Below are 20,689 nucleotides of genomic sequence, written 5' to 3'. Positions count from 1 at the left end.
ATTGTTTGATTTATTTGTTAGATATGCTACACTGGGAGGTAAGCAAGTCGTTCTACAGCTAGTAATGCGAGTTAAAATTACTAACCTAATGACACAGCACGAAATTAAGGATTTCAGAGAGCATAAACATAAAATTATATAAATGTATACATATCCTAATGAACAGAATTCAAGCCGCCTCACCATGGAAATGTAAGAGTGGAAGAAAGTAGAATGAGGAACGGCCAAAACAAGGATCAGTTCAACTACGAAGATGAATTTCCAGAATTTACTTCTCTTTTGTAGAACAAAGCATTATCCACCTTGGATATCCCTATCTTTTCCATAGAACAAAATATTATCCACCTACCTTCAAGCATAAAAACCGAATTTTTCCCTTGCCTTAGAGCTTGTGATGAATGAATCGATGTAATGCAGTCAATCGTACCGTACAAAATTTGCCTTCGCCACTATGCTGCTTGCGTGGAGCTGCGATTGCAAGACAAACCCACGAGTTTGAATCCAGACCAAAGGGCTTTTAACAGAACAAGCTTTGAAACGAGCATAGAAGCGACGAGTTGACTACTTGCGCCTACCAAAGAATGAATCGACACCAGCATGTCTCTCCTCAACGAGAAACATTAAACCTTACCAAAATATTCATACTGTGTAGAGATGTACTTAGTGATATTAAACATTTTCTTTAACATTAACAACTATTACTATACAGTACAACACGCACTAAAAGGTATTTGATTACAAAACAATTAGTCGTTAAAAGCCACGTATCACCTTCCTATTGCATCACAGTAACAATAGTTTACGCACTTACTCAAGCAAATCTATCTGACTCGCGAGCCCCCATTTGATTTTTATGTTAGTTTTTAGTATTGAATTATTTCATGGCCAAGTCGTGATACGTGGAAAGGGACCTACGGTACAGATTTTTTATTTTTGTTGGATAATTCCAGGAAAAATACCTAGAATTTTGGCTAAAGATTAGCTCGTAGAATGTAAACACTAATTTAAATAAAAATATGTTAGTCAATTATGTCTTATAAATATCATGATTTAATCGTACAAAGTTTGTTCACGTCGAGAAGTGACGGTCAATAAATTTCAGTGGGAGGCAGCTCTCAAGTCAGACGTTTTTCGCATGTTACTGAGCATCTGCACGCGTTTAGTCATGGCGCGATGTAGATGTAAAGCGTCCTACCATATTAACGAGCATTAATTTGCTCCCAGCACATTGAAAACGAATTTATTGTAGTAGTGTAAGCGTTGAAGAATAGACCAAGTTAGGAGTGTCGCTGATGCTGGTAACATTCTTAACTTGTCTCTCTGAGATAGAAAACGACACTTCTGACCAGGTTAATGCTAGTGTAATAGAGAAAAGCACTACCGATAAAAAACTGTACAGGTGGCTCAATCACATGATAAAACCATCATAACAGTGCCCGCTAGCACTAAAATTCATTGACTACCATTAAGGGGAGCGTCTACCCTAAAATTGAAAATTTTTACTTTTTCGGTTTTTATACTAATTTTAAAGCTGACATTCTGCCCTATCCAAATTTTTTCGAAAAATTGACACGAATAAAAGCTGTCTATTTTTTGATTTTACATATGTGTACCAAGTTTCAAAGTGATCCGTCTGTAAATAGCCGAGATAATTTTTGGGGCAGACGCTCCCCTTAAACGAATTCAAGTAACTTCCCGAATAATTGCTGGCGTCACGTACCAATCTCTTAGTACATACAATTAGTAAGCGGAATGACGAACTAGTCCATGTTGGGTTAACAGCTGAAATTTCAATCGAAGCCTTAAGTAAATATTGCATACCACATACTATAATAATCGTTAAACTTGACGTTCTGAAGCCTCATACACAGTGTGAATAACAAGCGACAAATATTAACATAAAAACGAGTTCCTTTGGTAGTAAAAGATATCTTAGTTTAAAGCAAGGCTCTATTCGAAAGAGATTCACGTTTTTCCTTGCGAAGAATTCACACATGACATTTCAACTCCACATTCACAATTTCAGTAAAAACAGTAATAGAAAATAAGATACCATCAATGATGTCATGAAGATGCATTCCAGTTTAAAAAACGCGCGCGTTTGTTTCTTTAAATATAGCTAAATTTTTGTAGAGTCTTAACAGTTTTCTTATTAAAATCGTGTATGCATCTCGTAAGGAGATAACGTTAAGATGAAGTTCCGTGTGCCTCAATATCTTCAGATGCCATCCCAAAGAAAATCATCGTGTTATTTTTCCGATTACGCGAAAATCACCGTCGTTAGACACTCGTATAGATACGAGTTAGCCAGCAGCCAAAAGCTTCGGCAAAATCATGTACTCTCTTAACTCTAAAAAAAATTCAGACATCCCTACTGCAATATCTGTTTAGTATATTACTCAATCGTCTGGGATATTGCGAGTAACTTTGTAAGTTCCCTTTTCTTTATGGATAACATACTGATCAGTAGTCTTCACTATGGGAATGTTAGGTTTCTTCTTCTTTTTCTTTTTCCTCAATGCGGCTGCGACTTCAAGCGGCACAGGCACATGATGATACCTGCTTTTATTCGTATTAGTTGACTTGAATTTGCGTTCAGTTCGTGGCGACGAACGGGTAGAGGTCCTCAGCCGGTTAGTTCCTGTGTGTTTCGGCGTTATTGTTGAGGCGCGAGATGCTTTCCCTCTTATACTACTATTCAAGGGATTTGAATTGCGTTTACGGTCACTTACTTTGACCGGACGCTGGAAACTCGCATCTCCATGTCTTTTCGAAGAAGCCTTATTGATTGTTCCTGTGGGAAATGGCACCGTTGACGACTTCTCTGACCGGTACTGGATGCGTGACGAACCAAGGTCTTTCGTTTGTTCAGTGTTGGTGCTCCAATCTTCTGACTTGTCGAATGATAAAGCAAACATATCATCCGGCACAGTTTCAGTGACGGTTTCATCAAACGGCAAGTCACGTTCGTCACAAAGAAGATTCATGTCAGAAGGCTCGTCATAAGAAATACTCTTGTCTGCAGTCACTGTTGCTTGTTTGGTTTGCGAGAACCTGCCAAAGAACTTCCAGCGCTGACTAGACTCTTGAGGAGCGAGTTTTGCTTGGGGGCTCCGTAAGCTTCTTTCAAAGGCTTCCGTACCACGTAATTTAGCTTTGGGTCTGGGGTCAAACTGCGTTGTTGAGCCGCCGGGTGTCGCGATGTCTGTTTTTGAATTGGTTTCGGCAGTTTTGGCACAGATTTCGATCTCTGAGAAGTCGCTGTCAGTTGACCTGGATGTTGCTGTTGTAGATGAAACTCTAGTAAAGCCTGACTTGACAGATCGAACTGATTGAATTTTTGTAAAGGCAGAGTCGGACAGGATTTTATGCGCTTCGTTGCCGGAGGTTTGATTCGCAAGGTTGTGCTTCGTTGCGGAGGTAGACGTACGTTTCGACAGGCGGGGGGTAGAGGGGGAGGAACTCTCGTGGGGTCTACGTCCATCTTGGTGAGTGCCTTTCTCCTCTGAGTAGGAGGTGGAGGCGGTGGAGGAGGAGGGGGAGGAGGTATGTCTTTCGGTAAGAACAAGATCTTGGAATCTTTGAGCCTTTGGTTTTCTGCCGATGGTTTCAAAGTCACTTTCTTCCTTGCTGTGTCGCGACATGGATTTGACAGAGAAGAGAGATCGTCTTCGGAAGGATTCAATTTTCTTGCGGATGGTTTCAGCGTGCTGTGTTGTGCCATTAACGGGTTTACTCGGCTCAGACACAGACTGTCGTTTATAGGTACAGTCGCAGAACTCGCATGCTGAGGTGGAGTCACATGAGCATGGTTTCCGCACGCTACTGATTCTTTTCTTCCTTCTTTTCTTGCCGCCGTCGATAAAGTTGGCTTGTGTCGCTGACTGAGCATCACTGCCCTGGGGCGATCGGCGGCACAAGGAGTCAGACAAACCTGAGGTTGGGGAGCCGTAGGGAGGCTTGCCATCGAGTCGTAGTGGCTCCCGAGCGCCGAGTTCTGAGCCAAACGTTTGATCAAGTGCTTCTTTTTGACCGTTTCCCTGTTCGTTAGCCACAACCGAGGAAAGAGACTCCGAGGAATAATTCTCGGCATCTGACGCGGTAAAAATTTCGTCATTTGTTTGTGCAGAAGTCGTGAAGTCGGGTGAGCGGCCGCAGCTGCTGCTGCTGCTACTGCCGCAGCTGACGTTGCTGATGTTCGTGGTTTGGCTAGGCACACTGGATGACAGCAGCGGTAGTCATCTGCTGACAATAGTTGTTTTCGACGTCCTGATGCTGTTATCATTGCTGCTGCTGCTGCCGCTGCTGTTGTTGTTGATCTTGTTTTTGTTGCTGTAAGTGAGAAGCCTTGTCCCACCGCTGCCGTGACTGTTTCCGCGACTGAGAAAAAAAATGAAACAAAAGTTCTATTAAAGATCACATAGAAATAATTCAGTCGAAATTGTGAGTAACGTATATCCATAAATCACTCTACTCAATGAAGTAATAACAACAAATGAACAATGTATCCAGAAAGAATAAGTGGCCTATAAACTTAGAAAATGGTTGGTAAAGAGTCGCACGCGCAACATGTAATAAACAAATCACATGAAAAAAACATAGTTAGAATAGAAGAGATGTACCATCGCTGGGATAATAGGCACCACACAACACGCGCACGTCGCGTCACACTGTCTCATCCGCGTCCGCTAATACATTCGACCCAATCTACCGTGTATCCAGAAATAAAAGCCATTACTTTTGTCTTAATTTTGTCTGAAAGAAATTAAGCACACTTTTTCAAGTATAATATTCGGGGAAGCTCATGATATGAGTTGAAATAAGGAACTAAGATTCTCGTCAGGGCGACCTAACAACCATCACACGAAGTGAAGACAACGCTAAAAGGTGAGGCAGAAAAGCAATACCTACTTGATGAGGTTAGATAATCTTTGTAGTTGGAGAAGCTCTGTATTAAATCACATATCCTACTTGTAAATAGTAATTCATCAACTTCAGTAATGTTTAAAAAAATCGTTCAGAATCTAATTTAACAAAAACTCTTCCTCCAATTCACTCCTTGATTAACAAAATAACGAAAATCAGTTCCAGGAATACTAACAGATTTTCAAAAATAAATGCTAGATGCGGAAAGAGGTGGATACAGAGGATGAAGTAAAAAAATCACCAGGATTGCAGCATTGTAAAGTTCAATGAAAATCTGAACAACATAACATCATGAGCAAATCGTTGGAAAAACAAACGCGATCGAAAAATGTCATAACTATTCTGATAAAAAAACTGTTTAACTTTCGGAGTATGAAAAATGGAGTATCAAAACAAATGGGAAATTGTTAAACCCATTTGACGCCAGAAGTTCAGCTCAAATTGCAAGCACCTATCACGCTACCTAATCTTAAATACGGTTAGATCGGCGGTCAACAGAAAGTTCCTTCGTCGACGGTTGAACGCCATTTTGATCATGCCAAGTGTGTTAATTGATTCATTTCGCTGAAGTGCAAAGAAGATTCAGCCATAATATTAAATAATGACGATGGTTCATGCAAGTAACGTGTAAGTTAGCGAATTTTGCAAGCTATACATGCACAACTATCAACAACTCGGACATTATTATAACATACCGCACTCTGCGGTCATATTCAGACTTGAAACGTAAAATAGACAGATTTTGATATGAAACTTGGGAAACGCAAAACATACGCAGAAAGTCCTGAAGTGGATGAGAGGTAGGCCACACGAGAACAGTTGATAAATAATGAAAAACCGAGGAGTACAGTTGAATTAAATTATATCTCAACGGCATAAATGACTGAGAAAAGAATTAAGCGCTAGTGCCTTAGGTAAAAATGTACTATTCTAACCTAACTTACACCGTAGGCAAACACTTGAGGGTAAAGGATGCATTACTATTGAGAGGAGGGGCCGCGGACTTGGCACGGCATGAGGTCAGCTGAGCACGACCGTCGTGCAATGCAGCGCTCGTGTCCGACGAAGAGCGTTCGCTGGAGCAGCGCTGAGTGACAGCGTCGCACGACCGCGTGCTGCTGCTGGCGCCTTCTGACGTGCCCATATCGTGGTCGTTGTCTTTGAAAAGCGTTGCAGCATTGATCATTGCCGCGAGATTGTTGCGGTGACTCGAGTTCGAGAGGCTCTTATTACTGACTTCGTTGACACCAGCGGTTTCCTTATCGTTAGTCAGTTCGTTGGGCGGGTCGTTGCAAGAGTGAGCTTCGGAGAAGTAATCATTACCGTTCTTATCTCCATCCTTGCACATAGCATTAGAGTCCCGCTCTTGCTGGTACATGAAGGCAGTATTTTGAATATTTTTATTACGTTTATCACAGAAAGTCTTTCTGTCTGTGCTCCTTATATCCCCGCTCTTCATTACCCGGCATTGCGAGCTCGGACTAACGCTGCTAGCTCTACTCTTGCTAGCCCCGCAGCTCCGGTAGGTAGGAATAGCACTGTTACGTCGGTTTGGCGTGACACTAGAAGTATTCTGAGGAGCAATCAGATCTCGGTCGGCGCTGTTCGCTCTCTCTGAGTTACTGGCAGCGGCACGAGACGTTGCAGGCTTCGCGTTGTTTAGCTGAGTTCCAGCTGCAGCGGTTGAAGGTGCTGCTGCAGGGGTACTCCGATTGCCGGACGATTGGGTGGCAACTAATCGCGCATTTAACGACAAGTTCATCATAGGCCGGAAGTTCGCCGACTGGGCAGCGCCTGATCGCGTAACTGAAGGCAGGCACATCTTGCTATCGTTTTCTAAGGCACTCTCGGTGCCTTCCCCTCTCACGCTACTTGCTTTACTCCCAGAAGAAATAGTCTTCTTTGACGACTTGGCTGCAACGTTACGAGGTGCAAAGGAAGCTGTCGCCCTGTCTTTGAGAGCAGCACAGATACACACCGCTTTGGGAGCACTGAAAGAATCAACACCTCGACTCGTGCTATTAGTTTTTGTCGAAATTTTAGGATTGTCTTTCGAAAACTTCCAAGCACTCGGTCCTGTAGAGCCAGAAGGAGTGTTCGCGTTGTTACTGCCCGAGGAGTATAGGTAGCTGCAGCCCCCCAGCACCCCAGCGTAAGAGGAGAGTGAGCGCAGCTTAGAGCGCATGAAGCGAGCGCGACACCGAGGTGCGTTCAACGACGATGAAGATGGACACGCAGCTTTGCTAGAGACCAAAGTTGGCGAAGTGATAGAGGACGAAGCAGGGCAAGTGACGGGAAGACTTCCAGAACACGGTACTGGAGGGAGGCTTGCAGCAAATCGGCTTTTGTAGTAAGATATGTTCTTGCTTCCATCAGCTCGAGGTAAGGACGTCTGACAAGCCTGATCAATTTTGTTGAGAGTTTCAGTCTTGGCATCAGTGGACGACCGTTCAACTGACTCACTTGGGAAGTTTTGAACAGTTGAATTCGTAGATTTTGAAGGCTCATTCTCCGTACTCTCGGGATATTTAGTAGCAGGTCTGGTAACGACAGAAGACGTTTTTTCAGCATCATCACACACTTCCATTTCAGTGACTTCCATGTCTGAACAGTCACATTTTGCTTCGTCCGTATCCTGGAAATCAGAAATATTCCTCTTGGAAAATAGTTCAACAGAATCGTTAGACATTCGCACTCCGGGATCCTGAGATCCGCGTTTTTCTAAATCAGATTTTTCAACGGATTCATGAGCCTCGTTAGCCTTGCTACGTAGAGTAGGAACGTGGCCACGTCTGCTGCTCAAGACTTCTCCGTCGAAGGCGCTGGTCTCTTCAGAAGCCGACATGCCGTCATCAGCGCTGTCTTTCGAAACTTCGTTAGCGTCACCGCTGGTATCATCGCCGTCGAATCTACTTACGCCAACAATTCTTTCACATTTCGCGGCCCCGACCATACCTCGGGGTGTTGCATTGCCTCTACCACCAACACCCTTGCCACCACCAACACAACTGCCATGCAGTCGTCTCATGAGCAACTGGTGGTGGTGGTGGTGAGACGTGAGGCGGTGCGGCCCGCCCAGTAACCACGCGTGTCTATGGTGCGAACCAACGTAAAAGTCGTGGCCAGTATAACTAACTCATTTATTTTGAGTGAGCAGGATGATGCAGTGATTTGTTTCATACAGGAAGAATGTTTGATTGTTCATTTCAAAGTAGAACGGGCGATAAGGACACACGTAAACGTACATGCAAAAAAAAAAGATAGGAAAGGTTAAACATGCATACAAATGTGTGGGTAAAACGAAATCGAGGAAATATCTTAAGCAGTATTAAAAAAGGTTGAACGGTATTAAACGCCGAATCACAGAGAATGCATAACAAGCCCATACGATAATTATTAATTAGGACACCAAGCGGTAGATGCAATAAAAGTGAGTTATAAATAAGTAAAATATCAGAATGTGATCGTTCTCCAAAGTTCAATCATGAAAACGATTTACTCAAATTATCGAAAACATCGTAAAATGTGTATTAGGTTGTTGGAAATATAATCATGCAAAAAAGAAGAATAAAATCGAGGTAATATGACAGAGGCATTACCAGAACCTCGTCACATGTGAAGCAAGTATCCAGAGAGCAGCAAGTGTTGGAAATACAGAGAGAAGTGTTAGCTCCACACGCAATACGGTGCCTGTGCACATAACACATCGGTACAATGAACCACTCCACCTAAATGCTGCGGTGATGGTGAGTGTGCATCAAACAATTACGTATAGTCTACAAATTTGGGTAGCGTGACTTTGAAAAAACTTGGGATATCTTATAATGACATTGACTGAACACAAATATTACAAAAACCAAATTTCCGGTATCCGTCAAAACAAGTCCAGATGGAAAAAAGTCATTTGAGCTCATATATCGGTAAAATAGTAATGATAGCGCTCGCAAAACAGCCTTCGGTGCGCAACAATACACACAAAAATTCATCATACGGAGTTAATCTTATTGACCGGCAAATGGCAATTAATATTTGAAACGAATCAAGTACAGTTTAGCTTGCGGGTTAATGCATTTCTGAGACAATCATAATATGGAACAAATTTGTCATTATACAGCACAAACTCATTTGTTTTTAGTGAGTATCTGCCTAGAAGAAAATGTCACCTCTTCACTGCCGTGGCGTTAGAGGATCGCATGGCGCGTCTCGCCGCCTCTCGCGAGCTGGCAGGCGAGGTGTGCGCACCGCTGCTCATGGCCAGCTTGAAGCCTCCTATGGTGGCCTTAATGCCGCTAGTCGTGGCTTTAGCGACACCGCTTTGTTGTGTAGACACGCCACGGGCCGACTTGAGAGGGGACTTCATGTTAGCGAGGCTGATGTGGGACGGCGCGTTGTTGTTGTTCATGGTGCTCATGAAGCGTCCCTCATCAGACCCCAGGGCGCCGTGCGGGGACGAGGATGAACTCCGCAGTGGCGTCGACTTGGTGCGATTGTGCGACTTCTCGTCATTGCTGCCAACAATGATTTGATATCAATAAATAGCAAAGGGAATTTTGGGTTAAATTTCACCGCTATAAACCAGGATGGAGTTGTTGCATACTCTCAGGTAGAACGTTGAGGAAGGAGCTGCGTTTCACATGTATATGGTTAAAATATAATGCAAACATTCTTCAAGGCATAGTCTCTCAAGAAACTGTGATCTGAATAAATGAAGCATGAATGAATGAAGTATGAAGATCATGGTAAAGCACCTTCCAATAAGAAATATTATTGAGATTGAATTATTGCAGTCAAAAATGCCAAGAGGCAAGAGTAGACCGTGAACCGTAATCTGTTGCAACGTGACCAGGCATTCAACTTCAGTTTTTTTCGATAGAGACGATGAATTATCGTTTGAAAAAGGAGAATGGTTATATACTGACTTGATCCGTCCGGTGGTGGCAGAGCGGATATGGGCTCTGATAGCCTTCAGTCTGTTGAGGCGGTCGCCCTGGCTCATGCCGTTGATAAGTGACGTCTCACTGCTACTACCGCTACCCGTCTGAGAGATAAAAGCTCCATCATTATCTTACTTCTGCTACCGTGTGAAGTGTTACCCAAGCATTGGGAGGAACATATCCCGAATAACAAAAATCACATCTTTAAAGCTTCATCGACAATTTTTTCTCACAATGTAACACACAATACCTAATGCGCGCAAAAACCGAATTCGTTTCGGTGCTCAACTGTTCGTCCAAGAGTCTTATTGAAAAAAAAAAGGTCTGCACCTACAGTGAAACTAGGGAAAAAAGCAGCTACAGCTACAACACCTGCAACGCGATCATTTAACGTTAGCAAAAACGCCCCAGGTGTGTTATGATCCTGGATAAGACGCAACCTGTTGTCGTCCAGCTGCAGCGTATCCACCCTGGATAAGACGCACCTTGTTGTCATCCAGCTGCAGCATATCCACCCTGGATAAGACGCACCTTGTTGTCATCCAGCTGCAGCGTATCCACCCTGGATAAGACAGCCTGCACGGCGCTACCCGCCTTCCTGTCCCTCACAGCGCCCTGGTCTTCGTCTTCTTCGTCGCCGTCTTCGTCGTCTTCATCGCTGGACACCGCGCGCCCATCCACCTGCCAAGACGACGTGGTAAGACTATGCGCAGCTCTGGTTTATTGAAGAGAAATTATTACTTGAAATACTTTTATATTACCTACTTCATATAAGAGAATTAAAGGAAACGTGCTTGACACGAGTTTCAGAGAGCTAAAATTTTGAAGGCGAATTTTGTTCCCGATTTGTGCACTTTGATATCTCCGTAATATAAATATCCACTAAAGAAATACACGAATTCCCGTTCCCGAACAAACGAGAATAGTATTCGATGGTTAAATGTATCCAACCAAAACAAATATAAATATTGCGTGATCCCCGTCTTTTAGACTCCAACGGTATCTATATGAAACATGTAAAGTTTATGTGGTGCTCCTTGGCAACACTGCAAGGTCAGCTAAGAAAAACGTAGACGTTTTGACAAATGTTATCCCAGAGGAATCTCAAATAATTGTTACTGAAATTTAGCGACAGAAAGAACTTGCACGGTGATTAATTTAAAAATCCACAGTGAGTAAGTATAAGGTAAAATGTAACCTTTTTGTTGTTATTCCTATTGTCAGTTATGGGGAGCGTGGCAGCGCCCTTGCACTTCTCCTTGAGTATGGCGGTGAGTTTTATGCTGTAGACGCCGTAGGGGCAGCGCTCGTTCAGGTTCGAGTTCTTGTGCTGGCTGCGGTAGAGGTCGCCTTCCAGCCACAGCCCGCGCTCCTTGCTGCAGTGGCAACAGACATACGAGTTCCATATAATATTAACTTGTACTATGTAATTAAGATCCTTATTTAATGAGCTAACGTAAAAACCGAAAAATTCATGTGAAGGAGAATGTGAGAACTATATTAATACCACAAATTTGGAATTGCATTAAAAATAAATTCAAGAGACTGATCAAGACAATATCCCAGACTGATCAAGACAAGGTCCCAGACTGATCAAGACAATATCCCAGACTGATCAAGACAATATCCCAGACTGATCAAGACAAGATCCCAGACTGATCAAGACAATATCCCAGACTGATCAAGACAATATCCCAGACTGATCAAGACAATATCCCAGACTGATCAAGACAAGATCCCAGACTGAGAAAGACAAGATCCCAGACTGATCGAGAGAAGATCCCAGACTGATCAAGACAAGATCCCAGACTGATCAAGACAAGATCCCAGACTGATCGAGAGAAGATCCCAGACTGATCAAGACGAGATCCCAGACTGATCAAGACAAGATCCCAGACTGATCAAGACAATATCCCAGACTGATCAAGACAAGATCCTACACTGCTCAAGACAAGATCACAGACTGATCAAGACAAGATCCCAGACTGATCAAGACAAGATCACAGACTGATGAAGACTTGCACCTGTTCAGCCATGTCTGCTGCGAGCCGATGATGGAGCCTGGCCTGCAGATGCGCAGCCAGGCGATCGTCTCGTCCGCCGTGAACCTGAAATGCTTCATGATGTAGCAGCCGATGAGCGAGCCAGTGCGCCCCAAGCCAGCTGCAGAGTAACAACGTCTACTTTAGCACAGTAACTTATCGCAATAATCAATCAAAATATCAACCGTCCGCCATAAAAAATTAGTTGAAACTTCATAGTCAACTTCATAAGGACAAAGTTGCAAACGCCTTCAAAAACAGACTTTTGCAATGCACGGCGCTAATCAAAATACGCAGAAAATCAATCAAAATGTCAACCGCCCGCTTTAAAAAATCAGTTGAAATTTTAAAGTCAACTTCATACATAAGACAAAGTTGCAAACGCTTTCAAAAACAGACCTTTGCAATGCACGGCGAGCGCACCCTGGGTCTGCTCAGACACTCTCACGAACTCGTGCATGATCTCGTTGCTGGGGCAGCTGCCGTCCATGAAGTACATGTCGTAGTGCTCGAAGCCTGCCTCGCGGAACTTGTTCGCGTCGTAAAGCTTCTTGTTGAGGCGTACGATGGCGGTGACGTTGTGGCACCGGAAGTAGTCGAAATATGCCTCAGGAGCGTGCACCGTGTATCCGTTCTTAGACTTGCTCTCGTTGTGAGGCCCACAAAAAGCTAGAAACTTTTGCGGCATAATCCAGTTGAAGTCGCCGTTCTGGACTTTCTGCAATCCAATAGAAATAGGGAAGAAATTAGAAAGAGAATAAGTTTGGTAAATAGCGATGACAGGCGCTAAAGTAATAACAAATATCTCCCTAAAATAACACAAAAAGATTAATTAATATCAAATTGTCGATTAAATGTTAAACTTGTTAAGATGTTCCTGCTTGATTGTATTGTAATTCGACAGAATTGCACACTAGGCTAATCAGACTCTGCCACAGCAAGGCTTTGATGAATTCAAGCAGTGAATTCCATCAACTTTTGAAACAGAGTAAAACAATAGTTAGCACTGAAAGTTACACTTGTTGACTGCACCACAGTTTACCTGGCAACTCTTCTCACGGTACTTGTATTCACAGCTAAATAGTCAAAGCTAACGTAGTATATGTACTGCCCGTTAGGAATAAAGCTCTAAATAAAACAATTGTATCAAGAGTTTAGCGAGCGGACGCCACCCTACCTCATAATACTCGTACTCGAGCACATCAAAGTCGTCGAAATCAAAGAAGTTGAGTCGATGCGCCTTCTGCAGCGCTTGCAGGCACACGGGCAGCGTCAGGTTGTGGAAGGGAACGCCCAGCGACGCGTCCCTGTAGGCCACGAATGCTGGACAGTTCCTGTTGGACATCAGCAGCTTGTGGGCGTCGTCCGGGGACATCTTCAGGTACAGCACCTGCAGGTACACATGTCTTAAATTGTTGTCAATATTAAATTAACGTAGTAGGCTGCGGAGTGAGTTATATCTTCAGGTACAGCACCTGCAGGTACACATGTCTTAAATTGTTGTCAATATTAAATTAACGTAGTAGGCTGCGGAGTGAGTTATATCTTCAGGTACAGCACCTGCAGGTACACATGTCTTAAATTGTTGTCAATATTAAATTAACGTAGTAGGCTGCGGAGTGAGTTATATCTTCAGGTACAGCACCTGCAAGTAAACATGTCTTAAATTCTTGTCAATATTAAATTAACATAGTAGGCTGCGGAGTGAGTTATATCTTCAGGTACAGCAACTGCAGGTACACATGTCTTAAGTTCTTGTCAATATTAAATTAACGTAGTAGGCTGCGGAGTGAGTTATATCTTCTAATTGTTACTACACAGTAGATGAAATGTATGCCGGGAGATAAATATTTCCTCAGGAATTTACAAATACAGAGTCATCAATATTTAGCGTTACAACTTTGAGTGGGTAGAACTATGAAATGAAACACAATTGTAAATGTTTGAAAATGTATTCATGTAGGCAGAGGTTCAAAGATACAATTCCCACAATTTCATTCAATATGTCGACCATCTGCATCAATAACTAGTTGTAGACGCTTATAGAAAGCCTTACACGAGTCACGTGTAAGGCTTTTGGCCCACTCCTTCAGCAGTTTGACCTCTAGGGCGTCCAAACTGCTATGATAAACGGTCGAGACCTTGCTCTCAAGATATGAACAGATCCCAAAATCCAGAGGATTCAGATCCGGTGACGATGGGGGCCATTCATCTTTGGTAATGAAGTGGGGAACATTCTCGGACAGCCACTCCTGAATCGATTTGGCCCCATGGGATGGTGAAGAGTCCTGCTGGAACGACCATGGGCGTTTTTTGAAGTGCTTTCGTGCCCAGCGCAACAATGCACCAACAAGGATGGCATCTCGATAGTTCTTCTGATTCAATGTCACCCCTTTGTCAACAAAAAAGAGGGGACTCCTTGAGGACTCTGTTACGGCTGCCCAGACCATTACTTAGGTCGGGCATTGCTTCCTAGTCACCACACGGGGTCATTCGTACCATTCTTCGACCAAATTCGATCATTTTGGGAGTTGAAGTGGTGTTCAACATTGAATATCTTCTCATTACTGAAAACGAGGTTTGGCAGCGTCCCATCATGAATGCGGGAAAGAATAATCTTGGATCTTTGGAGGCGTTTGTCAACAACTTGAGCAGACAGTTGGTGTTTTTTGACACCATAAAGGTGATAAATGATAAATAATGATAAAGATTAATGAGAAGGTGTAAACAAATGACAAATATCGAGGACAATTATCAACAATTGATTTTGAAAAAAATGTAACGCTAAATATTGATGACCCTGTATATATTATATCATTGACAATGAGCATCAATAGGAGGAGCAAGCAATATATATGAGGTAGTTTTCCATGAGACTCACGGCATAAGAAGCAGCAAGGAACGCAGCGTTGGTCCGCGTCCTGTAGTCGGCGAGAGATGTGTAGTGGACGAGCTTCTTGCGCAGCAGCTGCTGAGCCTGAACGAAAAAAATTACTTTTAGCGAGGGTTCACAAAGACAAGAAGGAATTTACAACATAATAAATGTATGATAAAAATTAAACTTACGCTGAAGTAACGGTCCCGAGATAAGATAATACATAGAGAGCGATTATCAACTTAAAAGCGGCATGTGAATAAACTTAATTTGGCCAGGTTGAATAAAAACACATAGGCATGAAGAAAGGACTGATTTGTAGCGCTAAAGAGTGCTTGATGAAAATCTTAAACGATGAGCAATGTTACAGTAAATAACGCACAAATGAACCATTCGTCTTGACGATATAAATTTTACAGTTGTAGTGTTGGCTTCGTGACTAATCTCGATCGTAGCTAACAGATCACACGAACAAGAACAATAAGAAGTGTTAGGGGGTAGTCGATACAAGTATTCAATGAACAGGACTAAGGTATATAGGGCTTAGCATACAAGGGCCGCGAACCGGAACGAAACGAACCGCAAAACCGTTCCGTATGCACTCGAAATCAATCTTAATTAAATATATAACACACACAACAGGTAAAAATAAGGATCATCCGCTCCTTTCGTCGGAAGTTTTTTTTTCTCTAACCGGACCTCTCTTCATTTAAGATGAAGATTACTGGACTAGGATGTGAAATTAGATGCTTGATGATCTATGACACTGAAAAGTTCGGTGATATTCACCCGCGAAGCAAGCTACTTCCAAAGTTTAGTTTACGCTCATAAATATTGCTGGCCTTCACTCAGCCGTTGAAGGAATGAACGACACCATGTAGGAACCGAGGCGTAAAATTGGCTACGTTGATATAACGGTTCGGCAGGCGAGAGCCTGTAGCTGCAAGACGACTCCGGCGAAAAAGTGTTCACGTCGTTCAAGCTTATAAAATTATGCCCAGCCACCTTCTACAGTTCGATCCCCGCCGTTTATACATGGCCGAGTTTATATTCATATTATTAATTTAAGAAGACTGGCTCGTGATCTTAACTTTAATGAACTATATGAAATCATTAAAACGTTTACTTACACAAACGCAATTATTTATTTTTAAACTGAAACCGTAAAGGATTATTGTACGTCAAGTTCGTCGGAGTTTCAGTTGTCATCCTCGACACGCAGAGGCTTAATGTGCATTATGCTCATCGGAGTTGCAAAAAAAAGCGCTGGGTTTTATAATGACGGAACGAGAATGCGTATGAAGACACTTCATAACTGAGCGAATAAAGTCGAAAAAATGTTCGTATATTCTTATATACTCCTGCTTACAAAAGGAGACACTATAATTTGAAATTAATTCGTAAGATTTCATCGCAACGTTTGCGTGGATGATAGCGCAATAATTTATCGGTATGTATTCCATGGATCCTCTAGTTTATAGAGATTAATCCAAAATCGACTGGATGACTGGAAATTCTCTTTGGTTTATACGTGGCTAAATATAAATACGAGATAGGCACAAAAGAGTAATAAGAAACAAACGCTGAAACAAAACTTGAAAATAAATGCAATCCAATCGTTAAAATTGTCTGCAAAATAAACATTGCTAACGGTACAATGGAATGCATACGTGTGACACACATTATTCAAGGTTCAGCTCACCTAAAATGAATGCGCCGTGAACGCGCCCACGCTTCATGAATTTATTTATTAAATAGCGCGCACAAGCAAGTTCCATGCGCAGTGCGCACCCCAAGACTAGGCATTGCAGGTCTAAAGGCAAGGAAGAAGCAGAAATATTTATGACAAAAAATATATATATAAATATAGAGGAATTTCCAACAAGTTGAGTTTGAATATCATAAGAAAAATCTCGCATGTTTTCAATCCAAAGTTTCAATAAATGGTAAACGTCATTAAGCCTCACAGCAACATTGCAGTGATGATTTTCACGCATGAAATAGACCGTGTGGCAGGAACTTGCGATTGTCTTTCATTTCAACGAAAAAGCAAGTTGCACGAACTAGAAAATGATGAGATGAAGACGCAATAGAGCTGCGGTGTCTCTCCATCACGTCATCATGTCAACGTCACCTAGTTAAGCAGACACATCATGTCGACGTCACCTAGTTAAGCAGACACATCATGTCAACGTCACCTAGTTAAGCAGACACATCATGTCGACGTCACCTAGTTAAGCAGACACATCATGTCGACGTCACCTAGTTAAGCAGACACATCATGTCGACGTCACCTAGTTAAGCAGACACATCATGTCGACGTCTACTAGTTAAGCAGACACATCATGTCAACGTCACCTAGTTAAGCAGACACGTCGTGTCAACGTCACCTAGTTAAGCAGACACATCATCTCAACCTCACCTAGTTAAGCAATCAGATCCTGATGCCAACATCACCCAGATGACAGACCATAACGTTTGCGCTTATCGTTTAACAATAAGAAAAACGAGATCACGTCGCAGTCAAGTAACTGTCTCGAGCGCATTAAAGCTTTTATAAGCAATAGTTTAAAGCGAGGACTAAACTTGGCATGCGTCACTAAGAACAACGTGCATTAGCACAAAAGTGGGGCAAAGGAACACGTTCTTGCTCGTCTATAACCTACCGATGACCAGGTTTTTACGCGAAGAGGAGAGAGCTTCGTAGTTAAAAGAGACATTAATAGTAACTGGACTTATCAACTACGCGATAAGAGCATTCTCGAAAGGTAAATGATGAGCAACTTGTGAAACTCGCGGTTTCCTGATGAGAAATTATTTATTAATGGATAAGAAATTGTTTTCGTGATACAGCCCGAATTCAACAGATAAGTAACTACAACCGTGATTAAAGCAAAAAAAATGATTGCTAAAAAACAGAAACCTTGCTCGACCTTCCCTATATTTAAATGAAATTCTTGGTCTTCCTGTGTAACCTCATACCCGAGTTAGAAGACCAAGTATTCCACAAACGAGCTGCATGCATAATTAATGTTAACTGCGTTAACGCGGCTAACTAATCGCCGTTGCTCCTCACAGCAGCGGCCGTGCGGATTATTATCGCTGCCACGCCGCTTATGGAGAAACTTCGTTCACACGGAGCATTCATCACGCAACGCATGGCCGTCATCACGCACTGCATCACGCAACGCATGGCCGTCATCACGCACTGCATGGCCGTCATCACGCAACACATCACGCAACGCATGGCCGTCATCACGCAACGCATCACGCACTGCATGGCCGTCATCACGCAACACATCACGCACTGCATGGCCGTCATCACGCAACGCATCACGCACTGCATGGCCGTCATCACGCAACACATCACGCACTGCATGGCCGCACTGCATTTATAGGCAAATTTAGAACTTGTCTCATTCCGACAGATGAAGACTCGCGTACTATATACGACTGCATCGCGTGTAAGTATAGCTTTAGAGTTTACAACATTAAAATGGTTAACCTTGACATATAATAATGTGTTGGGAGTGAGAGCAGTCATGAAAGATTAGGGTTCTTCCGAGGCTCCATCATGCGCTGAAGTCTCGCGGGTTGACAGTGTATCGGGTCATTGTTTTCGGCTCTTAAATGTTAGCTCTCGCTACGAGGCCTGCTACGATTAGTGATGCAAACAACGTTTTTCATAGATCGTTTTATTCATAAAAATATCTTCATTGTTTTATTATTGAATAAAGGATTTTTCACTTCAATAATTTATAATGTGTAAATAGAGCGCCAGTTTTAGTTGAAGCCAATTCATGAATCTCTTATTGCTTTATTAATATCTTCAAAATGTTTTAAATTCGTACCTTATTAGTAAGAATACCAATTTAATTAATTCCATGATAAATCCAAGTATCCAAGCAACTTAACATTCAAGTTTATGATGATTATGAATTGAGAGATTGTAGTTGTGTACATTCAAATCTGAGAATAATACTATTTTAATGAATGAAGATGATTTACACTCTTAAAATTAATTTTTCAAGTGAAAATCAGAACACAACGAGAACTGATTTTTCTATGTTGTTTTCAAAATAAACTTCTCCGTTATTCAAGACCGCACCGATATTTCATAAACCGCATCACTACCCAAAATAATAATACACAGTGCAACTCGAGTTCTGATTACTGTCCGTCACTGAAATTAAACAAATCCCACAATATAAGTGTGAAATTTGAGATTACTAACCTATAGCACAAGTTAGTAATCTCATAATAAAAAAATACCTGGCAAATGTCACGCTTGTTTTAGTGCATGGGTGGTTAGTTCAGTGAGATGTTGCGGCATTAGCCCCAGAATCATAAATTCGTTTAATTGGAATAAACTCTCGGCCCCCACACCAGGCAATTAAAATCCTGACCCTCTCAATGTAAATCTTATCTCTCCGAACGTAAATCAATCCGAGATTGTAAGGTCACCACGTGGCTTCTGACCACAGTGAAAATTGACTCCATGGGAAGAGCAACAAAGGGCAGCGCATTGGCGGCAGAGTATACATGGTCGTTGCCCCGCACAGCCGAGCAGCTTACGAGGCCGACTATATCGATCAGCGGGGCTACGGGACGCCGGTCATACAGACCAACACAGTCCTGAGGTCCTATAGCACCAGCTGCTCCAGGGCACCATCTTCATCCTGCACCAGCTGCTTCAGTGCACTATCTCCCTCCTGCACCAGCTGCTTCAGTGCACTATCTCCCTCCTGCACCAGCCGCTTCAGTTCATCATCACCCTCCTGCACCAGCTGGTGGCGGTCGCCTGCTCTAGTGTACCACCCGCAGCCTGCAACAGCCTTGTCGACTGCTCTATGTGAACTATCTCCCGCTTGCTCCAGGTGCTCTAGTGCACCATCACCTACTTGCACCAGCTACTACAATGCACCATAGCCCTCTCGCACCAGCTGCACCATCTGCTCCAGTACACCACCACCCTCCTGCACCAGCTGTTCTGTCTTGCTCACCAGCTCTAGTGTACCACCCCACTGCATCAGCCTCAGCAAGTCCCCTGCTCTGAATTAGCAAGTTTCTAGTTTCGGCCTCTTTATCGACTGCGGCCACGAAGCACGAGCTTATGAGACTCGTAAAATCAACACGTTGGTATCCTGCAACCAATTCAAGTGACCGGTTACCATAAGTCAACAGACGAGCGTTTCAATCATGACACAGTCAGTGCCCGCCAGTTAATATATATACATGTATATGTCGTACCGAAATCGCGAAATTGCCGATTATGGAATCGGCAACCAGTTTGCCGAATCGTCGAATCAGCATTTCTATATTATAGGAATCTGAGGTTAGGTCAGTCCGTCAATATATTTTTAATATTAAAATATAAAGGAACTTGAACGAAGTTGAACTAACCTTTTCTAACTATAACTGTTGATTTAGGTTCTAACTCTCACTGTAACGTTTGATTTTCTGAATCAGCAACGAAATGCTGATTCTACAGATTTGGCAAATTGCTGCCGATTCCATACAATCAGCAATTCGCCGATTTGGCAAGACATATACATGTTTGATCATTTAACAGCAATCTCATTCATGTTTTGATGTATTGGTCTAGTACAGCGAACCCCGGAATCAGATGAATTGCTGCCTCTCTCTCCATTTCCGTGACTCCACTCGAACGTCGACAATGACAATATTTAAAAGTTTACTTCACTCGATGTTTAAAAACACGTATCGATTCATTATAAGGCATATGAGATTCGTCAGCTTTCTAAGATGGTATGAGGAGCAGAAGTTCATGAAAGTATCACATTCACATAAAGATATTTCTATGTTTATAAGTATACGGCCGAACACATGTTACTTGAAATTATGGAAAGAAAATCAAGTGTAACAGCATCATCTCAACGCATCAGGTTCGC

General features: G+C 42.6%; 1 protein-coding gene across 1 annotated transcript in view; it reads right to left on the bottom strand.

The window, feature by feature from the left end:
• Nucleotides 1-2,120: 2,120 nt before the first annotated feature.
• LOC108679503 (dual specificity protein phosphatase CDC14C) overlaps nucleotides 2,121-20,689 on the bottom strand; it is a 42,591-nt gene continuing 24,022 nt past the window's right edge. The window contains exons 3-11 of the mRNA XM_018168134.2: nucleotides 14,784-14,879; nucleotides 13,080-13,292; nucleotides 12,302-12,620; nucleotides 11,885-12,023; nucleotides 11,059-11,236; nucleotides 10,392-10,541; nucleotides 9,846-9,964; nucleotides 9,090-9,434; nucleotides 2,121-4,380 (exon numbers count right to left, since the gene is read on the bottom strand). Coding sequence (XP_018023623.1) covers nucleotides 4,239-4,380; nucleotides 9,090-9,434; nucleotides 9,846-9,964; nucleotides 10,392-10,541; nucleotides 11,059-11,236; nucleotides 11,885-12,023; nucleotides 12,302-12,620; nucleotides 13,080-13,292; nucleotides 14,784-14,879 — 1,701 coding nt within the window. The 3' untranslated portion in view covers nucleotides 2,121-4,238. The remainder of the gene's footprint in view (nucleotides 4,381-9,089; nucleotides 9,435-9,845; nucleotides 9,965-10,391; nucleotides 10,542-11,058; nucleotides 11,237-11,884; nucleotides 12,024-12,301; nucleotides 12,621-13,079; nucleotides 13,293-14,783; nucleotides 14,880-20,689) is intronic.

The sequence above is a fragment of the Hyalella azteca genome, unplaced genomic scaffold (genome assembly GCF_000764305.2).
Source record: "Hyalella azteca isolate HAZT.00-mixed unplaced genomic scaffold, Hazt_2.0.2 contig6661, whole genome shotgun sequence".
NCBI classification, from domain to species: domain Eukaryota; kingdom Metazoa; phylum Arthropoda; class Malacostraca; order Amphipoda; family Hyalellidae; genus Hyalella; species Hyalella azteca.
The sequence above is the reverse complement of the archived record's forward strand: the minus strand, read 5'-3'. Positions and strand labels throughout refer to the sequence as shown.